Here is a 23116-nt window from a genome sequence, read left to right as displayed (position 1 = left end):
ACTAAAATACTGATGAGCAGCAAACAGCATAAAACCAGAACAGACTGCTAGTTACTCGCAAGCTGTTCTGGTCTATGCTGGTTGCCTATAGCCATATTCACTTTGCTTTTAAGTGGGAAAGGATTAGAAACTAATAATGCCTCATTAACAACCTGGAATTCCATTTCCTATAACCAGGAAAATACATGTACATAAGTTTTATTTACAAGAGGTCACAAAGGGCCGCTGTCACATGTATGAGACATGTGGTAACAAAACTGTTATGTGCAAATTTTGTGATGTTTGTGTAATAATTTTTTTTGTGTATCCAGTTTTTTATTGTAACTTACTTGGCACAACATAACCATATGATTGTAACACAAAAATGGCAAAGACCACTGTATCATGTTATATAACAAACAACTATGCTGTATGGTGTTAGAGAAGAATTTTCTTCCAGTTTTCACAATAAACATATTCAAGGAAACAGGTAACTAGTAACCATGATGAGCCAGTTTTGACCTCATATATACATATAAGGGAGACCAGCAATTCTAAAGGCGGGGCCTATTTTGAACCCTCACGGACATAAAATTTGCTACAGGACCAATGTGCAATGTACTGTGTACTAAACGAACTTCAAGGCTTTCTGGTTAAAGAGAAGATTTTATTAGTACATATATGTGAGACAAATTAGCTTCGTGGTGGGGCCAATTTTGACCCCAGGGAAATGATTTGAGCAAATTTTTATAGAGGACCACCACATGATGTTACTTGCAAAATATATCAACTCTGGGCCTTGTCGTTTTAGAGAAGATTTTTCAAGAAACACATATATTCTATAAGTTTGGAAGAGTGGCCATTTTTTACCCCATGGACATAATATAAAAACAGAGTAGAGAATCACTAGAAGATGTCACACACCAAATAATATACCCCCGTCTCTTGTCGTTATGAAGTTTTAATTGATAAAACCAGTTTTTAGCTCTGGTGACCTATATGTGAAACAGACCCGAACAATTTGTACAAATATGAAAGAGAGTTACACAAGGATCATCACTGTGAAGCTTCCTTAAATTTTGCTCAGCTGTTCTGGTGGAGAAGTCATTAGACGAAAAAGTAAATAGATGCACCCACGTCCCACGCACTGACTTAAAGGTATCCAAAAAGCTCCCAATGATCACTATGTTCTCAGGTTAGCTCATATCTTTAAAACTTACAATTTCACACTTCATTGGTTTGAGTGTAAAAGGGGCTGGTATTACTAATTTTGGCTACTTATAAATTTGAATTTGCAAAAACATATTCTTTTAAACTCTAACATCATACTAAACAAAGCTCTCAAGAAATATTACAAACACATCTTCTAGTGTTGTTCATTTTTAAGTGAATCTCTCTTACCTTGCATTGCAGCAGTTTTTCAACTTGTGTTTCATTCTTATTTTGAAGAACTCCATTTTGATCATAAAGCCAAGGCCTGGGAAATCCTCCACCTTATACATCAGGGACTTGTTGGTCTGCATACCATCTAAGCCTGCAAAACACATCAACCCTTTACCACTTAGATATGTATTTTGAAACATTTGCAGTCTCACAGAAAGTTGAATTTAGTTAAAGATGTTTACAAAAATGTCGTCTGATACATATTGATGGAATTTATATCGTGTTATTTATTTTTATTTCTATTGACATTTATCTGCACAAAAATGTTTGGTATAATATAAGAAATAGAATACCTCACTTCAGGCCCAATGGCAGAATAGTGACCAGTTAGGCAGCCCAAAATAGTATATGGACCTCAGCCTTTGACTTCGGTATACTTTTTGGGGCTGCCTGGCTGGTCACTATTCTGCAATAGGGCCGTCAGTGAGGTTTTCTATTTCTTAAATATTGACACTTTCAACCAGCAGATGACACTCTAAACACGTACTTACCATTGAAGTTAAATGCAGAGACCCCTATTAACGAGTCATCCTTGTCTAATACATGTGTACATTGTGCCAGAAAGCTGAGAAAGTCTGGGGACAGCATCAGTTCCTCATCCAGCACTATCATATACTTCTGTTACCAGAGAGAACAAAGAAATATCCACTATCATCACATGCAAAAATAGGTCTTAAGCCATATGCAGACAGCCTTGCTTCTAACCAGCCTGTGATATCGCGCAGCCTAGTCAGGAGCTAGCCTGTCTGCTTATGAGACCACAAAACCTTGCCTGATGTTATGGTAGAAAGGATAGCTCCCGACCAGACTGCCCAATTGCTGGCCTCATTTGGCATAAGGCCCATTTTTGCATGATGTGGGTCACATGTTTCATACATAATTACATGCTGAAGTTCCAAGCTGTTTTCATACCTGCATAACTCAGTAATCACAAATGAACAATATAAATTTCAAGTTTATTGTTAATTCCTTGTGAAATAGCATGAAGGTTTATTCATCCCTAAATGATGGAACATGAATATTTGGGATCATGGCATCAAGTGGTATTTTATATTTCGTGTTCAGATATAGTTAAAAATGTTTTGTACGTAATATGTTAATATGCATGCTTGGATCATGTTTATTTGTTTATTTCAGTCACACTAAGATAGTCATTTAAACTAATTACGCTTTGCCCTAGAGATAATTTCACAACCAATACCCACACAAGTTATGTGGGCAGGCTGGGAATCACGCCCGTGATTGTCAGAATTGTAGTGCAGTGCTTTACAAATAGAGTTAACCGGTCTGTTGCTTTATTCATAAAGCAACTTAAGGATTGCATTCAAAATAAAACAGTATAAGCTCTAAAAACAAACTCACTGCGTTTGGGAACATTTCTGCGCCCTTCTCCAAAGCTTTTATAACTTGAACTGTAAAATAATACATTCACTTTACTTAATAACAGATAAAATTAGGCATAGAAATTTGAGCAACAAAAAACAAAGATTATTTATGCATTTAACAAATATAAAAGACCAGAAATCAAGGACAAGGGGACAATTGGCCCTAGGTCACTCAACTGAGACTTCGAGGAACTGAAGTTGAGCCATTTTTGTGCTGTTTCAAAACCATTTTTGAGCTTGGCAGGGGTATCGTTGAAATGAAGGATCTGAGCAAAATTAATAAACATCAAACAAAAATTGGGACTTCATGAGAACTCACAATCTTTTACTAAAGCTGTAAAATGAAACATGCACCTTTTGATGGCAATGATTATTTACCAACCACAATCTTTTTCAAACTTGGATAAGATTTCATAACAACAAGTTATCCCAAGGAAAATCCAGTTTTGACCCATGGAAATATAAAGCATTCATATTTGTAATCTATGTTTAGCTCTGGTGACCTACATCTCCATTGACCAGAACAATTTGAACAACTTTGAAAGAGGCTCAACCAAGGATACCTGTGAAGTTTCATAACATTCTGTCCAGCTATTCAGGAGTTAACAAAGGTAGAAAAAAATAACGCACAAACACACACACTAAAGGACGAAGGATCATAAAGTTTCCTTAAACCTTTCTCCCATAAGAAGCATTGTGAAAATGGCTTTTGTAACCAGCATCAAACCAGAACAGCCTGTGAGTAACTCGCAGTCTGTTCAGGTTTTATGCTGTTTGCTGCTCATCAGTAACTAAGGGTTGGAAAGGAAGCCTTTTAAAGCTTGAATTTTAATAAGAAAGGTATTTAATTAAATTTAACTTTCTATGGGACTACACATTCGTCAAAATACATATCTAAGTGGTAAAGGATTAAAGCTGCCCATGAGCATGATGTGCTCATTAAACTAATGAAAATTAACAAAACCTTTGTCACAAAATAACTAAAAATACCCTTACACCCAGATGTCATATCAGCCAGGCCCATGGCTAGGCTTAAGGGCACATAACTCATAAATATGTTAATCACTGCAGATTAAAAATGTGTTTTGCACAATTGTACTTTGTGGTGATGAAATATTTTGAGTTTCAATTCAATTGCTAGAGGAATGTAGAAGAAGAAGTTCAAGGGCACAAAACTCCATCATGTTGATTCTTGGGGATGAAAAAAGGCAACTCGCACATTTACACATCATGACGACGATATATTTTAAGTTCAATCCATCGATTGAGAAATATACAAATGTAGAAGTAATTAGCTCCACAAACTTAGAACATTTTTAGCTTTCGTCAGACAGCTCATTGGCTTATAACTCAGAAACTTTTGGATCATTGGCTTGAAAAAGCTGAATGGAACATCTAGACTTCAAGGGTATTACACATTTCATGCTTTAATTAAATAGCTTAAATAAGGTAGAAGATGTTTGCTCCACAAGCATGTAGCATTGTATGCATCAAACTGGCGTTGTTTAAGGACACATAACTAGAAAAAATATTGGATGACATCTTCACTTCATGGCGGAGGCATATCTACAGTTTTAATTCAATATCTTGAGAAATGTAGATGTAGTTGAAACATTTCTCACCCGAGAATTCTGTGGCATCTGACACCGAGACATTCCTGAAGCCAAACATGGCGGCGAGTTCCCCGTGTTCCGGAAACTTCTCATCATAAGCCACCTATGAGAGACACATTACATGATTATATAGTAAGTGGATACAGAAAACATTAAACATCATTCATGTACATGAAATTGTGTTCATCACCAAGACCTTAAACAATACCATGTTTGTTCCACAATAGACAAAACACCAACAGGTGGTCTAACCTTGACTTTTGACACATTCAGCATGTGAGTCCATCAAGATTGAGTCATAAATATGGCTTCTACAGTGAAAAGAAGTTGTTTTTTCATTAAATCTTTGACTTCAAGATTTTCTTTGTGCACACTAATCATGCAAATTCAAATCTGGCAAAGAGATCATCAAGATAAAAATTCTGACCAAATGTCATCAAGATTGATTCATGAATGTTGCCTCTAGAGTGGTAACAAGGTTTTCCTAAGATTTAACCTGTTGATCTAGTTTTTGAATGCATGTGACCCAGATACAAATTTTGCCTAGATATTGTAAAGGTGAACATTCTTACTAAGTTGCACCAAGATTGAGTAATACATGTGGCATATAGAGTAGTAATAAGCTGTTGTTTTTTAGATATCACATGGTGACTTTGTTTTTGAATGCACACGACACAAATTCAAACATGGCCTATACAATGTCAAGATAAACCTGACTGGATTCCATCAATATTAAATCAGAAATGGGGACTTGGATGTGTTAAACAGGAATTTTCTGAGATTTGATCTGGTGCCCTAGTTTTCCAACACTTATAGTGACATAGATTCGAACTTAGCCCAAAAAGTTGCAAGATAAACATTCTCACCAAGTTTCATCACGTCTGAGCCATCAATGAGGCATCTAGATGAGTAATAAGTTGTTGTTTTTTAAATATGACCTAGTGACCTAACTAGCATTGATATTGTTAAGATACACATTCTTTCCAGATTTCATTAAGATTAAGTAATAAATATGGCCTCTACAGTGGAAAAAAGTTAATTTCTTTCTATTTGAGGTGATGACCTAGTTTTTAGATGCCCCAGAATAACGCTTGGCCTAGATAATTTCAAGACAAGAAACCGTCAGAGACGGGTGATGCTCCCCAAAGTTTTTTTTTGTAACAATATTGCACTATATATTCAGATAAAAGGAAACGTCTTGAGGGGCATAACTTTGGACAAAATAATACGATGGATGGTTTAGCAACTTAAAATTTTCAAAGGGCCATAACTCTGTGAAAAATCATCTGATTAGAACCCACTGGTAATATGCACATGTCCTCTTGGTAGTGAAGCTTCCCATAAAGTTTCATTGAATTCCGGTCATTAGTTGCTGAGAAATAGCCCGGACAAGAATAGCACTATATGTACAGTTAATGGAAAATTTCAAAGGGCCATTACTCTGTAAAAAGTCATCCGACCAGACCCGGCTGATAATATGCACATATCCTCTTGGTAGTGAAGCTTCCCATAAAGTTAAATTGAATTCCGGTCATTAATTGCTGAGAAATAGCCCGGACAAAAATTATGCACGGACAGATGCACGGACAGACAAAGCGGCGACTTTATGCTCCCCCCCAAAAAAAATTTGGGGAGCATAATAAACATTACATAAAGTTTCACCCAGTTTGAGAAGTAAATGCAAACTCTAGATTCATTGTAGGTAAAGAGCTAAAATTTGATACTGCATGACACACAACGCAAATAGGAAGACCTCAATAGCTCATGGCGGGCTAAATAATGAATGGCATTTAATATACAGAGGAGAAAATCTTGGAGGTACATTACAAAGCAAAGTTATCATGACAGAGAGAACAAGACGTGAACAAATTAAGTATCCTGGTAAGTGAAAAAATGAGGCAGAATGTTGTGGAAAAATCAAATTCAATGCAGCTGCTTAGGATCAAATCAGGCCATCTTGTCAACAAACGCTCTTGAAGCATAAGAACAGACTACCTTACAAAATAAAATATCACAAAAACCTAAATGATAATCCTTAACAACACTTCACAAACATTTTTAAGCATTGTATCCGACAAAAAGCCACATGTGTTCACTGTACATAAGTGAATATAAGAACAATTAAGAGCTCTTTGTGTCCACCAAGCAACCAAGTTTGGTAACCGGTTTTGACCCCATTATGGGAGCGTTCTTAAGATCTCATTTAAAGTACTGGTTCTACCCAGGAGATCGATTAATGAGCGTTCCAATAAGTCTTCAGCTTTCTATACAATACAGCTAAAATAAGAAGGTCTCAATGAATGTATGAACCAAGGTGCACTAACCAGCACATGGTCACGGCTGACACCAGGCTGCATGATAACTGTCTCCAGGGTCTGGACCAGCGCATTGTGGTTGAAACCTGTCAGAACAACAGTAGAGGGCTCGTATTCATCAACCAATTCTAAGACTTAACCCTTTCCCACTAAGAAGCATAGTAAAAATTGCTATGTGCAAACAGCATAAAACCAGAACAGCCTGCAAGTAACTTGCATTCTGTTCAGGTTTTATGCTGCTTGCTGCTCATCAGAATCTTAGGGTTGGAAATGAAGCCTTTAAAACTTGAATCAAGTAAGAAAGGTCTTTAATTAAATTTAACTTTCTAAGGGACTACAAATGCGTAAAAATATGTATTTAAGATGAAAAAGGTTAAGTATAGACTTGAGAATAAATAACAGACTCAGAACCAATATATTTTGCTTCAGAGTTGGATTACATTCATGCTATCAATAGTGATTAGGTCATAAGCACACTGTTTTATATGAAGATAAAATAATGATATTCTGGAATAACACATTTTGACTCAACAATAAATAATACTTAGAATGTTATAATAAATAAATATTAAGAATATTCTTTATTCTTTGAGTTAAGTCAATGAATGAATTGGTGAATACTGGCCCTGGAATTGAAGACAATTATTAGATAATATACATTTAAGTATGAACACAAAGATCAATTTTTTTTTCTAAAATTTAATTTGTAGAGTTTACTTGTAGAGTTCATTAAGTGCTACATTCTGCCCCATATCATGACATAGAATGTTACTGTTTTAGAAGAAAGGGGTTGAATGAAACAGTAAAATCACATCTTCAATTATCAAGTGGATTAATGTTTTTTATAGAAGACTACAAACACATTTCTTTTTTAAACAGTGGTTAACCTGTGATCTACAGAGGCAATGGTAAAATTAACCTCACATCTTCAATTGGCCAGAGGAAAAGATATTGGAGAAAAAAATTTGATTTACCTTTTTAACACGTAACATATAATTTGGACATCTTGTTAATTTTTTTAAGAGGCATTTCAAATAGAGCTTTATCGCACAAGTGACTACTACCCCCTCACTTACATGACAGCTATGTTGAAGGAAAATTGCTCAGGAATGTATGGCTGGTAACTGGTGATAAAACACTGTCTGGAAAATCTACACAATGGTGATATCATATTGAAACTTTCAATTAAATTGCCTGAGAAATGTGAAAGTAGTTTACTCCACAAGCATAAAATATCTTATAGGAACAAACTAACCAAACCGACAGACAGAGAGCCTTTAATATACCATCTTCCTGCAGGAGAATAATAAATATCAAAACAGATTTTAACATCAATTATAAGCCCCAAAGACCCAACAAAATCATCGAGCCACATAAAGGCAATCTGAGACCTGGTATAACGATGATAGGGGATGAGTAGACAGCATTCTGAGCCAGTTTATCGTCCACCAGCTTGGCTGGGGTCAGCAATGGATCATCAACATGTTCCACTGAAAGCAGAGTGTTTTATGTCATTGAGCCACGTTTTGGGAAAACTAGGTTTAATGCATGTGCGTAAAGTGTAATCTCATATTAGCCTGTGCAGTTTGCACAGACTCATCAGGGACGACACTTTCCGCCTAAACTGGGTGATATTATTTGCATTTTCAAAAGTAATCTCAATTTGTATAAATATTATAAGCACCTTTTTAGATTGAATAAAGATGGCAAAATGACAGGACCACCGCTTTTAATAGCATGATACTGTCATATAATATAATGGCACTAAAGCAGAAAACAGACTTGAACTTTCTATAAATAAATCTAATGCCTTCAATGCTATCAAGCTCAATAAATTGGTTTGGAACTAAATCACAGATTCTGTACCAGAGCAGAAGTCTCCATAGCCATCGTATTTCTTGCAGAACTCTCTCTTCACATCATTTCTTCGCGCAACTGGGTCCGGAATGTAGTTTGTGGATTGCACTGAAAAGAAGTGGTACACAAATGAGTGGAAAAAAATGAGTGGAAATACACCTGTTAAAAAATAAATGCAATAATGCATAAATCTGGTAAAATCGCTTAATGTTGCAGTTTATGATTTTTTCACATTCTATGAGTTGAATTCAAAACTGGCATAGAAATATACATTGAATACAGCTGTTTTCCATTCCACTATCAATACAGATACTCCATTTTACATTGCAGTCTTCTATCGACACAAAACCAGAGCTTTGATACTTAAGTGACATTAAATACCAACGCTCCTTTATGCTACAAGCATAGCCGTGATGCCAATGGCTAAGTTTAACCCTTTAGCACTTAGATATTTATTTTGACGCATGTGTAGTCCCTTAGAAAGTTAAATTCAATTAAAGACCTGTCTTACAAGACTCAAGTTGTGAAGTCTTCTTTCCAACCCTAAGATACTGATGAGCAACAAACAGCATAAAACCTGAACAGACTGCAAATTACTCGCAGGCTGTTCTGGTTTTATGCTGTTTGCACAAAGCCATTTTCACTTTGATTCTGAGTGGGAAAGGGTTGCGGGAACATGTGGATCACCTTGCATGAACAAATAGTCTTGCACATAACTCAGGGACATAAGTGTCACTGAGCATTAAAAATGTGTCTTTCAAGTCTAACCTTCATGGTGTTTACATATTTAAAGTTTCGATTAATTCAACAGAGCAATGTAGAAGTAGTTCACTAAACAAACTTATACAATTTTATGTGGACTGACAAACAAACTGACAAAAACCCAACGACAAAGCATTTAACCAACCAACAGCGTTGATCCTGTATATGCCCGTCAACATTTATTTGCCATGGTATACAATTTAAGCTCCAAATCTACTCATTTTAGAGTCATTGTTTTGAGTTGAAGTTTTGATCATTATTAAACACTCTAAAACAGATTTGGTTAAAAATCATTTTTGAGTAAATACCTTTGCTAGAGACACAGAATGAATCCTTGAGCGGAGTGGGCCATTCCCCATCCATCCCTGCATAGCTGATCTGATATAGAGCGTATAGATGATGATACACCCTTTCATTTGAACAATTCAACACAAAAGATTTAGTTACGCACGTCAAATTGCTGTTTAGTAAGGTTTGTATAATTTTAGCCTATTATCTGATACTTAGCCATGTATTTGGTCTATCAAAGCACAATCTAGAATTGCATTAATTTGTACAAAAACATGACATGCATAGCAAAATATATTGCAATCATACTATTCATTTAGTGATTTTTTTCTTAGAATTTATTAAAATATGTGTTGTTTTAAATTTGAGGAATATACCATTCTTCATACCAAAATTGTAAATTCTGAAAACTTAACCACGTGCTTAACCATGATGATAGAACACACATCATTAAACGTAATAATGTACTAAATCATTGTCACAAATTTGACTTATTCACACTTCTTTGTGATGGCAAATTTGCAGCTTCAATTCAATAGCTTGGGAAAGCTTCAATAACTTTTATGCAGACTAAAAGGTAAAAGTAAACCATGTGTTTATAGTCCAATATGATACTAGACTCATCTTCAGCAGACTTTCAAATTGACCCCTCAATTACTGGGATATAAGTCGTCAGTTTACTGACCCTGTGACAGACATAGTGACTGCCATAAACACCACCACCTAAAACATGCTATGACAATAACAAGAGATGTGTTTGTCAGAAACACAATGCCCCCTATTGCACCGCTTTAAAATAAAATATATATCATTTGGCAGGTTTAGAAATTATCTCCCTTTTCAAGCTTATTACTTTCCTTGGATTGTTTTTTACTTTTGACCTTGAAGGATGACCATGACCTTGACCTTTCACCATTCAAAATATGCAACTCCATGAGATACACATGCATGCCAAATTTCAAGTTGCTATCTTCAATATTGCAAAAGTTATGGCCAATGTTAAAGTTTTTGGACGGACTGACTGACGGACGGACAGACAGTTCAAAGGCTATATGCCACTCTACCGGGGGCATAAAAATCCCGACCAGCAAAGTTAAACCCATACCTTCTCAAGTGTAGAGAAGCCCTTGAGCCCCTTCTGACCCACAAAGTACCACACGTCCCTAAACTTGAGATTCTGAATGAGGCTGCTCCCTAGACCATTCAGCATCTCCATGGTGTGAAGGGTTAGCCTGGAAAACACCACAAAGGGGATCAAAACATCCAAGCTTTCAATAAAAGTGGGTTTAATGCATGTACACAAAGTGTTGTCTCAGATAAGCTTGTGCAGTCTACACAGGCTAATCAGGGACTACACTTTCCGCTTTTATGGAATTTTTAGTTTAAAGTAAGTCACTTTTAAATGAAAATTCAGTAAAGACCAAATGTGTCGTCCCTTCTGAGTCTGTGAGGAGTACACAGGCTAATCTGAGATGACACTTAGGAAGGCTGAATACTGCAGACTTTCTGGATAAAATGAAAGATTAATGAAACTATAGAAATATCAAAGATTAATAAATACCTCATTGAACTATAATTAAGATATTTACTGATTTTTGACAGTGGTTTAATTAATTAAGGATCACCAAATTTGTGTATGTAAGAAAATTTAATAATTGTCAGCATTTACCCATGGGTAACTTTGAAAAACTGCGCTAAGGTGTGTATTTGATTCAGTTCAGATCTATAATTATATTATTTGTAATGCCTTAAAAGCAAGCAGTTTTGTTGTTCACCTACACACATATTCTCTATAAATCAATGTAACTTCAATTTACCCTTTGTTTATAAGAATGTTAATTGTTAATGGTAAAGAGTGCAACAAGCCAGCCTATAATTCAATTCCTAAATTTGTATGTACGAGTGTTTTTTCCTGCACTTTACTATTCAAAATAAGAAAGCAAAAATGGCAAACAAATGAGCCTAAAGTCACTTACTTTCGTGAGCCGTCGTCGTGGACTGACATAATGACAATGTCCATGTCAATCAATGTTTCAAGAAGGATCTCCATGTGTATGCTGTCTGTTACCATAGAAACAGTTATGGTTAATATTTAATGTTATATTCTTTTGCCATGTTCATTAACTAAAGTTTTTTTTCCAAATTATAGCAATAGAAAATTCTTTTTTATTATAAAATTTCTTCAGATAAACTGATAAAAATGAAAACATAAAATATAAGAGACAGACGTTATTACCAATTGCTAGTACATGAACATCGACACAAGCTTTTAAAGCGGTCAAATTTTATAAAACATTATATATGAGTTTTGTTAATAAACAATATTTCTTACATTAACAATAAATATGTTGAGACAAAGGTGTACCTTTCTCATAAGTATCATATCTGTTTATAGACTTTGGTTGGCCAGTCTTATGGTCAACAATGACAACATTCATTCCGCGGCCTGCATTGTTGACATCCTTTGCCATCACACTATAAACCAATATATGCAAGATTTATATAATCTGGACATACCTGCCTTCTGTACACGTATTTGAGTGAAAGTTTAAAGTGTGAAATGCACTATGACGAACACGTAATTCTTACATCATTTAGGACATGAACCCTATAATCCAGATTTGCATGTCTAAAACATTTCAAAGCAAAATGCCCTACATGCAATAGCTACAGGCTTATAGAATGTCATAACTTTCGACAATTCACTGAATAAGAAGCTGATGAAACCTTTAGGAAAAAGCAACAGAGTTACTGAAAGTAATAAAATTTTACAATAATTCCGTGGAAATGAAAGCCAATAATTGTGCCCTACATGTATGAAGCTTAAACCACCAAAATTAAAAGGCTCAACACTAAAAGAATCTCATAACTTATAGTCATTTAGTAATATATTCACAAAGAGCGTAATTCACTAGTCTGTGACATCAATTGAGCCGCATTCTGTGCAAACTATGCTTAACACATGTGAGTTACAGATAAAACTGGGATGACACTCTCAGCCTAAGCTGAATTTTCACTAAGAAGAGACTTTCTTTAAACAAGAATATTATAAAAGCACAAGCTTATCTGGGACGACACTTTTTGCACATGCATTAAGCCCAGTTTTTCCAGACCTGAGCTCAATTATTTCCATGGAAACAAGTTCTCACATTTTTCCGCTGACACATATCTCTGGGAGGTTGTCACTCTTGACCCCAGTGCTCACCATCACGGGGAAGCTGTGGTCATGGCAACCAGCAGACAGCCCGCAGTTGGGCATATCAGCACCAAACTTCATATCTGTTTTAATCATCACTTTGGGCAATACACTCTCCACTGCCTTGATCTCCCCCACTGCACATGCAACATTCAAAGATTTTGATGGTTGACAAACTGTCTTGAATATTTACTTTTGGATTTAAGTTATTATTTTAATACAGGATGCTCTTTGCCTCAGCTTATTCACAAAATGTATTTTATAAAATAACAGTAAAATCATTTTAATACCTTTTTTATACAAGTTACTTTTACCAATTTTTATGGAAGACAAATGCACATTCAACATTTACAGATTTTGACGGTAGACACAATGTTTTGAATATTTACTTGGGATTTAAGTCATTATTTTAGTTACCCAAAGGTGGATGGTCTTTGTCAAAGCTTAATCACACAACTGCTTTATTCAATAATGGTATAATCACTTTTTTACAAAGCTGCTGAGCTAACAAGATTGATTTAAGGATGCTTAAATACAAAGAGCATTCAAGTGGTGTAAATCACCTAGGTTTAACAATTTGTTTGGATAGTTAACAAATGAATTTTGCAAACAGAAATGTACATACGTGGTAGGGACAGGCATCCCATCTTCTCAAGGTGGTCTGCAAAATTCTTCTGTTTCTTTGGTACACGCTGATTATATGAAAAATGCCACAAATGAACTCATGCCACACACAGTAACACAAAAGAAATAATAAATAAAGGCTCTGCTGTGTGAAAAGGGGTTTAATGCATGTGCGTAATGTAACTGGATTTTTGCTAAGAACAGACTATCTTTAAACAAAAAATACCACAAAAGCGGTAAGTGTCGTCCCAGAATAGCCTGTGTGGACTGCACAGGCTAATCTGGGACAACACTTTACGCACATGCCTTAAACCCTCTTTTCACAGAGCGCGGCTCATAACTATTCTGTATTAAAATTTCACTGATACTGTTAAGGTTTTTTGACACATTTTTTTTCGATAAACATAGCAAAGCAACTAAAATTTAAAATAAGGTAAAAAAGGCTACTAAAAATTAGTTCAAAGACATAAAAAATAATAATATTTTTACCCCTACACTAGTAGTTTCATGAAAGGGAAAGATCCAGATAGAAGTACAATGTAGCAGGTGTTGCATCTTGATACCCTTGAGTAACCTCTGCCTCTTTGGGTTGGTCAAACCATGACATACTGAATTCTTTTTTAACATTTTTTTCTTTACAGTTTTGCAAATATTAAATATCAAAAGAATTGAAAATTCTTAACATTTAAAACATTCATCAAAAAAGAATACTGTATGAATGTCTTGAAATTGAAAATTATTTCAGAAGTCTTAAGATGGGTACATAGTTTGTCCCTGATAATTTCAGCAGCATCCAATAACTTTTGATGTTTGTATATTACTCCCTTGCATGTTCTACAAAGCCGCTTACAAATTCCAACACATCCCCAGAGACAAGTCCTTTCTGACCAATCAGCATGTACGAGTCTCTGTAACCGATGCTGTCCACCTGTTTTGCTCCGAACAATTTCATCCATCTGCGGGCTTCCTCACTGAGACTGCATTGCAACATATAAAAATATGAGCTGTATTCTGGGAAAACAGGGCTTATTGCATGTGCGTAGAGTGTCATCACAGCAAAGTCCTTACAGTCCCCACAGGCTAATCAGGGACAGCACTTTCAGCTTTCATAGAATTTTTTGGTATAAAGAAAGGTTTTCCAAATGAAACTATTCTAGGCAGTGAGTGTCATCTCTGATTAGCTGGTGCAGACTAATATAATATAATTATATAAAATATACTATTAGAACAACCTATAGCAGAAATCATTGAGATTGAAATATTTTTTGTAAAGCGTGTAACAAACAGCAGACTAATCTGGGACAACATTTTACACATATTCATTTAGCCCAGGTTTCCCAGATGGCAGCTATATTTTATAGAAAAAAATAGTAAATTACCTAGCAGCAATTAATCTCTGTTTGTACTGTTTGTCGATTATCCTTTGGCATTCCGTTTCCCAAAAAAACAGTTATTACAGTGCTCAAAACAAATAGGAATGAGAGAGATGGACACTTTATTGCTCATGAACAGTTGGGATTACAAGTAAATGAGAATTCCTTTAAGCCTAAATTTTAATATTCTCTGCATCTCATTCAAGTGTTTTTTTATGATCTTTAAAATATTGGCAAAGATTGTAATGGTTGGAATAAAGCGAATATGAAACAATTTAACAAAACAACCATTGAAGAATGACAAGTATTTAGATTTTTGATACACAAACCTTTCAGGTATAACACACATTTGTTAGCAGCTAACATGTTATTTTCATGAGTAAGGTAAGTAAAATAAAGTAAATGAAAAATTGTGTTATACCAGCATGTTTTTACCTAAAATGTTTGATATTTCCGATGAAAAAAATGTAAAACAAAAGTTTTGTTCTAAAACAATACAAGAATTTGGAACAATAGTGATAAAGAATACCCCCCCCCCGCCCCACTGTATCATGTCGTAATATGATACCATGATGTTACAGAATGTAGGATGATAAAATCCCTACTTTCATATTATAAGAAACAATGCCAATAAGTTTGAATGTTGTACAGAAAATGGCTTAGGCAAAGTTTATGGCCTCTGCACTAACCAACAGACAAATGGACAGACAGATCAACCTCTTTTTAATAATATAATTTAGATATCACTGCGAAAAATATTTTGATAAAAGTTTCAATAAGATTATGAAATAAATGTGACCTCTATATAGTGTTCACAATTTTATTGAATTTTACCTAGTGACCTTGATTTTGACCCTATGATATAAAGTTTCAATTTCAGCTGTGATATCATTGGGAAAATTGGTCAGAGCGAGTGTCATGAAGATTGGGAAAGTAATATGGAATGTTCACAAGGTTTTTGTATCTACATATACAGAACAACAGCCCCCCCTCCCCCCCCCCCTCCGATGGCCCTGATTTTCATTTGACATACCAGAACCATTTTTGAAACTTGGCTGAGATACGATTGGGACAAATGTTTTGAACAAGTTTCATGAAGATTGGAGAATAAATGTGACCTGCAAAGTGCTCACTAGGTTTTACTATAGGCATAAGGAAAACTGCCCTGCTCTCTTGCGGCCATGATTTCAACAGACTGGGGATAATTTTCAAACTCTCCAGAGATATCATAGGGATAAATGTTCTGAGAAGTTTTCATGATGAGTCGGCTAATAATGTTCACAAATGTTTTCTTAAAAGTTTTTATTTCTTATTTTTAAAATCAGCCAAGACATCATAGGGACAAATGTTCTGACCAAGTTTCATGAAGATTGGGCACAAGGTACATGTTGACAATAAACAATGGACAATAAATCACAGACAAAATATGATCACAAAAGCTCACCATGAGCTGGTTTTTAATCAGGTGAGCTGAAAATAACTTCAAACCGTATGATACATATGTCCAGCTATTAACAAAAACTGGTATGCGAAATCAGTAAAATGAATGACCAATCATTAGTACTACTCTACAATAAAAAGAAAATGGATTAGTGTAGGTTATGGTGAATTGAGAGACTTCAAAGAGTATTAATGCAGAGCAACAGGAACCTACACAAACATGTTAACATCGTTAATATAAAAAGAATCTATTATTGTGCAGGCAAAACTTATCCAACAAAGAGTCATTTTATACAGTATTTTTCTATAACTATATATACATGTATATATATCTTCATACTTTTAAATTATCAAAAATGTGCATGCTACACTACAAAACAAAACAAAACGTATACATGATGTTGGGTTAATAAAAAAATAACTTGTATTTGAATCGTGCTGCGAGAAAACAGGGTTAAATGTATGTGGTAAAGTTTCATCCCAAATTAGCCTGTGCAGTCTCCACAGGCTAATCAAAGACAAGATTTTTTGCCTCTACCTGATTATTATCAAAAAGAGTTTTCCTTTAAACAAAAAAGACAGTAGAAGTGGAAAGACTCATCAAATATTAGCCTGTGCAGTCATTATCTTTGACAACACTTTACAAACATGCATTATACCCCTTTTCACAAAGCAAAGCTCATATTTTTTAATAACTCACCCTCATGAAGTTCATGTCTAAACAAGAACATGCAATTTCCAATTTGTGCATCAAAATCCATAGATTGCTATTTTACATCTAATGTAATCAAATGAAAATCCCTATATTATAGAATTTATGATATCTCTTCATTATTGTATAGGTAAAGAATCATCATTCCACAAACCCATAATCAATTTTCCTGATAATAACCAATTTAGTTTTCACTTTAATTGCCAAAATACCATTAAATCATGTAACAATGAAAATAATTTTCACAAAATTTGGAAAATCAACACATCATATTACTCTCATTTATGGTTGTTGAACAACTCTGCCAAATGTTATATTTGTATTCCTCTGCATAAGAAACCAAATTCATTGGTTATTGATTTCTAGCTAATGATACATAGATAATTATTTATTTTTTTAAACTCATAAAATGTTATTACAATTCTTCGAGACGTCATGTAAAAATGGGTCTTGTGCCATATTTGGCCAGCATAGCTTTAGATCAGCCTGAGCGTAAGGTTAGGGCTGGAGCATTCCTTTCCACTATGAGACCACAAAACATATTAAGTGACTTTAAAGTGGACAGCTTAGCACCTGACCAGACTGTACAGGTCTGGACCTACACTGGCCACATGTCATATGACGCATTTTGTATGACACTGTTCAGATGTCTATTAAAGTTTCAGGTAATTTGGGCCATTCTGAGATTTTAATTCATTATTTTCTAAGCCTATTTTACGTGAAATAAGTGTTTGAATTTCTGAGTAAATTTTGGGGGAGAATAAAAAATGTTATGGGTGATTAAAGTTAATCAATAACTTTACAATTGTTTACCTACTTTCATGTTTATTAATCTTTGCATATGCTTTACTAACTGATTGTGTTGTTGAACTACAAATAATGTATTTTAGCAATTTATTTTATATAATTATCTGGGAGAGGATCCAGATAATGTTGCAAAAATCTGTAATCCAATCCCATGCATATTTGATGCAATAAATACATTTAAACTAAAGTTTGAGAATTATGTGCATTTGGCTGTAAACTTGTCTGCTTATAAGTACAACGTCCAATAAACAATACTCTGAAAACATTAAGACAAATCTAGAATAGTAGTTTTATGGAATGCTTCTATAAAATCAATTGTCTAAACAATTAAATTTGTAGCAAAACCAAACTTGGTCTATACTGAATGCCAGAACTAAATAACGATTGATTCTGCTCCACTGTCATGTGATGTTCAGAGGTAAATAAAATCACAATTGTTTTTGATTAATTTCACACATTTGTATAGGGTAATAGCAAAAAAAGCTATGTTAGGAACATAACTGACTAATTGGTTGTCTTGCTATTGAAATTACCAAAACATAAGCTTGAAAAATGTAATACATGACATTGCTAATATGAATATGATATCATTATTTATAGTTGAATGAAAAAAGAAACAAACAAGAGATGTGTTCGTCAGAAACACAATGCCCCCTATTGCGCCGCTTTGAAAAAAAATAAAAAAATTGACCTTTGACCTTGAAGGATGACCTTGACCTTGAACTTCCACCACTCAAAATGTGCAGCTTTATGAGAACGCCGCTTTGAAATTATTATTTTTGACCTTTGACCTTGAAGGATGACCTTGACCTTGAAGGATGACCTTGACCTTCCACTACTCAAAATGTGCAGCTTCATGATAACGCCGCTTTGAATTTTGTTTTTATTTTTACCTTTGACCTTGAAGGATGACCTTGACCTTGAAGGATGACCTTGACCTTGAACTTCCACCACTCAAAATGTGCAGCTTCATGAGAACACCGCTTTGATTTATTTTATTTTTTTGGACCTTTGACCTTGAAGGATGACCTTGACCTTGAACTTCCACCACTCGAAATGTGCAGCTTCATGAGATACACATGCATGCCAAATATCAAGTTGCTATCTTCAATATTAAAAAAGTAATGGCCAATGTTAAAGTTTTCGGACGGACAGACGCCATATATTTGACATTTGACCTTGAAGGATGACCTTGACCTTCACCTTTCACCACATAAAATGTTCAGCTCCACGAGATACACATGCATGCCAAATATCAAGTTGCTATCTTCAATATTGAAAAAGTTATGGCCAATGTTAAAGTTTTCGGACGGACAGATGCCATAAATTTGACATTTGACCTTGAAGGATGACCTAGACCTTTCACCACTCAAAATATGCAGCTCTATGAGGTAGACATGCATGCCAAATATCAAGTTGCTATCTTCAAAAGTGAAAAAGTTATGGCCAATGTTAAAGTTTTTTTCTGACAGACGGACAGACTGACTGACATACTGACACACTGACATACTGATGGAGAGTTCAACTGCTATATGCCACCCTACTGGGAGATACCATACTGTTCTGTTAAATTAGTACTCTGTACATATAATGTCTACCAATGAAATATGACCCTCAGGTTTATGCCTTTAAGGGAGCTTGGGAATTACATTAATTAACAACAGCATACAACAAAGCAGAAATTAAATATTTCAAAGTTGAAAGCCAAAATAAATATTGCATGGCTCTGATCTTTAATTTTACCTATGAGCTTAAAAATTGTATAAGACACATCCTTTGGTCATTATGGTGATAACAATAATTTTGGGTTCCTACTAAGAACTGAATGTAACAGAACAGAAATTTTATTTATTTACCATCATTCTTTATAAGTGCCATTGATCTTTTACCAATTTTACCAATAAGAATTATATGTGATACAGTATCTTGTAACAGGGAAGAATAATCCATATGTAATTAATTCAACGATAATTTGTTAAAGCGCATTACGTGTCATATCGCTTACTATAACGTGAAAATAATAATTATGAAACCAGCGTAAATCTTGGTTTCTACGCTACACATACATGTATGTACATGTAGGTGGATATCTTTGCACTCGATCCACCGCGTACGTATGCGGCGGATTTACTCAGCGAAAGTATGCGAAGTTAATACAGACTCGGCGTCGTTGCGCGGATCGATGCCGAATGCCACGGCGATACGCCGCGTGAGCACATGATTCGGCCCCCACGTACAAATAATCTAGCCGTGGCGTAGCCGCGGATTATGTTTGTGCCGCGTTGGCTGTACTGTATTAAAATCATCTAAGACAAGTTTAAAAAAAAAAAATTCATGATCTTTCACATATGAGCAAGGTAGTTGTAAGGTGAATAATATTTAGTTGATGGGAATAATAATCCACAATTAAATTTAAATCCTCCCATGAATTTTAAAATCGCACTTTGGAAACTAAAATGTATTATCTTTGACCTTGCATTTGGACCTTGACCTTTCAACATGAGGATTACAGGATATGTACACAACAATTGTCTGGTCATGGGGAATAATGATCTGAATTAATATTAAAATCATTCCATAAATTTAAAGTTGCAAAGCTGACACTGAAATGTATGACCTTTGTCTGGTCACAGGGAAAACTTATCTGAAGTTATATTTAAATCCATAAAAGTATTTTAAAAATTAGGGAGAGCAAACCAAATACAGACTGACAGACGAACAAAGAACAAAGCCCCCCACACCCAACCATCCACACACCAATGGACAGTGCAACTACAACATGTCCTTCTTAAGGGGCATAATAAACAACAGTTCAAGCGACAATACTGTGAAACACCTAAGGCAATTACAGTACCAATAACAAGAGCAGTTTCATACAATACCTCTGAGTAATTTCATCGAAACTGGCCATGATGATCGCATGGCCTTCTTTGATACCAGTCATAAGGTCTCTCAGAAACTGATAATCTGGAACATGATATTTATATGACACTAAAGCATAATAGACAAATCATGTGAAAATTGGTCTCAAGACTCAGACATGTGCTCCCAGTGTAGCTCCAGTTAAGCCTGAGCAAATGCACAGTCTGCTTTGAAGCTACCCTGTCCACTTATGAAACAACAATTTATTGTGTGACCAGTCTGCCCAGACTGGTCTGGAGTTAAGCTGGCCAAATCAGGCATAAGTTTTTTCATGACACAGGCCATGTACAAAATCACTACATTTATTTAAAGCAAAATTGTATCCATGTTTTGAATGTACATACTGATTACAAGACAAATAATACCACAAGCAAAAAAATATCTTCATTTTGGCGAGTGTTATTTTTTCTACCAAACACATGTTCACCAGTTAAAACCATTTTTATAGGATATAATTACAATAATTTTATTTAAAATGTCATAATTTTATAACCAATATGATTGGACCTCAATATTAAATAGCATGGTAAGTTGCATTAAAGCCCTATAATGATGAGTGCCTCATACTAGGCATGAATTGGAGTTATAAATCTCTTACCATCCTGATATGTGTCATATGATTTCACAGCTTCAACCTTCAGTGTGTTATCTAAGAAAAGAGGAAAGAATATAAGTCAGTTGTAAATATTGTAAATTCATTTTTTATTCTTAATAACAAATACTGTTTTAATATAATGTATTTTTCTGGCACATATTCGACATCTTTGTTGTGTAAATGATCCAGAGCAAACACTGTAAAATATACTTTTGAAAGACAATTAGAATTTAAACAAGAGAGCCACAGGTCTCAAGTCGCTAACCTGAGAAAGAAAGGAACTGAAATAGTTTCATCAGCTTTTGCAATGTTTAATTAAAAAATCCTGCCTCTAAAGTGTTCACAAGCTTTTTCTCTTTTTTTTATTTGACCTTGTGCCCTTCTTTTTGAACAAAAGTGACCCAGTTTCACTTTTAGTAAATATATCATTGAGACAAATAGTATGAGCCAATTTCATAAAGATTGGGGGAAAATGTGGCCTCTACAGTGTTCAAAAGCTTTTTTTGTTATCTGACCTAGTAACCATATTTTTTTATCAATGTTACCCAATTTAACACTCAGCCTAGATATCATTAGAACAAATGTTCTGAGCAAGTTTCATGAGGATTGGACAATTAATGTGACCTCCAGAGTGGTCACAAGGTTATAAAATCGCCATATTATGAAAACTGACTCGTTTTTGGCAAACATGTTTCCAACAAATCTTACCCATTTTCAAACTCCATTGAGCTATCAATACAACAAATATTCTGAGCAGGTTTCATGAAAATTGGGCATAAAAGGTTAAATAATTTAAGTAATTGCCATAAATGTGTGGTTTTGTGGCAGTTTGCTGGTTTTGTTATGTGTAACTACCACACTCATCTGTCCAGATGGTGTACACCTCCATGATGAAATCATGGCCAGTTACTTAGAAGACTGGTGATGGAAACAAATTATCATTGAATTCATTAAACATAACTGTAAATGCTTTGCAGAATTATCAAAAGAGCTTAATTAAGTTTGTGATCTAAAACACACTTCTACAGCCCCGCATTAACAACTTATATCTTCAACAAAAAAAAGTGGACATGAATTTTGTGTTGATCCTTTATCTAAAAAAAGCATGTGAAAATTATATTAACATGTGAAACGTGAGAGTGCACTGATTGTTGTGTAAAAACAAACACATCACATCACATATGCCAAAATTCATTTGACACTTAAGAAAAATGGTGAACGCTATTGTTTTTGAAATTCTTGAACACTTTTATCGGCAATATTTACCAGAATGTTCTTTTCAAAATTGAATATGTGGCATTATCTGTAAATGAATAGACGGGAAAAGTAGAGAGTATGCAGAAATAGATAGTCAGGTTGTTACAGATACATTAGGAAACCAAAGGAGTAAAGATTATACATATATATGCGGGTTAAAACAATTAAAAAAATATGTCTATCAATTCTTTAAATTGCCTTTTTCTTAAAGAGTCATGAATCACCAAATAAAGTAATTTGCCTCTTCAAATGTAAAAAACAACAACGAGGCAGCCCTCCCTTACCGACCCCTTACGGCCCAGGGCATCTGAAAACATGCCTGTGGAAAGCACTGTAGGTGAATAGTTGAGATAATAACATCGACATGTGTTTGTGTTGTGATGTTCAGGAGTACCAATATTTGACCCAAAACATGAATTGTATTAGGTTAATATCAGCTTACTATTAATCACAACCACGTTCATTCCTCTTCCAACATTGTTCTTCTGGCTATGCATCACTCTGTAACGAGAGCAGGCACATTAAGGTCACTCAGATTGTAAAGGGAT

The 23116-nt window shown here is 34.8% G+C and overlaps 1 protein-coding gene across 2 annotated transcripts in view; it reads right to left on the bottom strand.

Moving 5' to 3' along the window:
- The window catches only part of LOC127832680 (protein O-linked-mannose beta-1,2-N-acetylglucosaminyltransferase 1-like), a 45784-nt gene that overhangs the window by 2532 nt on the left and 20136 nt on the right, over nt 1-23116 (bottom strand). For both annotated transcript variants that reach the window (XM_052358309.1, XM_052358310.1), the window contains 17 exons: nt 23011-23069; nt 21315-21365; nt 20677-20761; nt 14313-14439; nt 13464-13530; nt 12792-12975; nt 12008-12117; nt 11619-11703; nt 10748-10874; nt 9663-9732; nt 8602-8700; nt 8127-8225; nt 6745-6821; nt 4430-4523; nt 2785-2834; nt 1914-2040; nt 1381-1513 (listed from right to left, as the gene is read on the bottom strand). In XM_052358309.1, coding sequence (XP_052214269.1) covers nt 1381-1513; nt 1914-2040; nt 2785-2834; nt 4430-4523; nt 6745-6821; nt 8127-8225; nt 8602-8700; nt 9663-9732; nt 10748-10874; nt 11619-11703; nt 12008-12117; nt 12792-12975; nt 13464-13530; nt 14313-14439; nt 20677-20761; nt 21315-21365; nt 23011-23069 — 1644 coding nt within the window. The remainder of the gene's footprint in view (nt 1-1380; nt 1514-1913; nt 2041-2784; nt 2835-4429; nt 4524-6744; nt 6822-8126; nt 8226-8601; nt 8701-9662; nt 9733-10747; nt 10875-11618; nt 11704-12007; nt 12118-12791; nt 12976-13463; nt 13531-14312; nt 14440-20676; nt 20762-21314; nt 21366-23010; nt 23070-23116) is intronic.

The sequence above is a fragment of the Dreissena polymorpha genome, chromosome 5, assembly GCF_020536995.1.
Source record: "Dreissena polymorpha isolate Duluth1 chromosome 5, UMN_Dpol_1.0, whole genome shotgun sequence".
Lineage (NCBI taxonomy): Eukaryota > Metazoa > Mollusca > Bivalvia > Myida > Dreissenidae > Dreissena > Dreissena polymorpha.
This window is presented reverse-complemented; position numbering and strand designations above follow the sequence as displayed.